The following is a 247-nucleotide window of genomic DNA, read 5'->3' on the forward strand; positions in this document are numbered from 1 at the left end:
TGGGGAGCATCCAAAAACCCCAAGTTTGGCCGGGAGAGGAAAGGCCTGGCACCAGCTATGGGGCTGCATGACAGGAGCTTGGCTGCAGGGACTTGCTGCCAGCCTAGAAGTGACCGCAGTGTCCTGCCTGCCCTCGTCTGCCTGCAACCACCCCTTGCCTGGGTACCCACCACAGTCTGCTGCTCCTGCTGGAACTTAAGGCTGATGTTCTGGGCCCAAAAGAAGCCGAAGGAGCCAATCTTCAGCT

The 247-nt window shown here is 59.5% G+C and overlaps 1 protein-coding gene across 1 annotated transcript in view; it reads right to left on the reverse strand.

Moving 5' to 3' along the window:
• LOC104083237 (UPF0378 protein KIAA0100-like) overlaps positions 1-245 on the reverse strand; it is a gene marked incomplete at both ends in the record, with an annotated part of 6,788 nt that extends 6,543 nt beyond the window's left edge. Inside the window, 1 exon segment of the mRNA XM_009586657.1 lies at positions 171-245. Within this exon segment, the coding sequence (XP_009584952.1) occupies positions 171-245 (75 nt within the window).
• Between the last annotated feature and the right edge of the window lie 2 nt (positions 246-247).

This window comes from Fulmarus glacialis, unplaced genomic scaffold (assembly GCF_000690835.1).
Source record: "Fulmarus glacialis isolate BGI_N327 unplaced genomic scaffold, ASM69083v1 scaffold20470, whole genome shotgun sequence".
In the NCBI taxonomy this organism is placed as follows: domain Eukaryota; kingdom Metazoa; phylum Chordata; class Aves; order Procellariiformes; family Procellariidae; genus Fulmarus; species Fulmarus glacialis.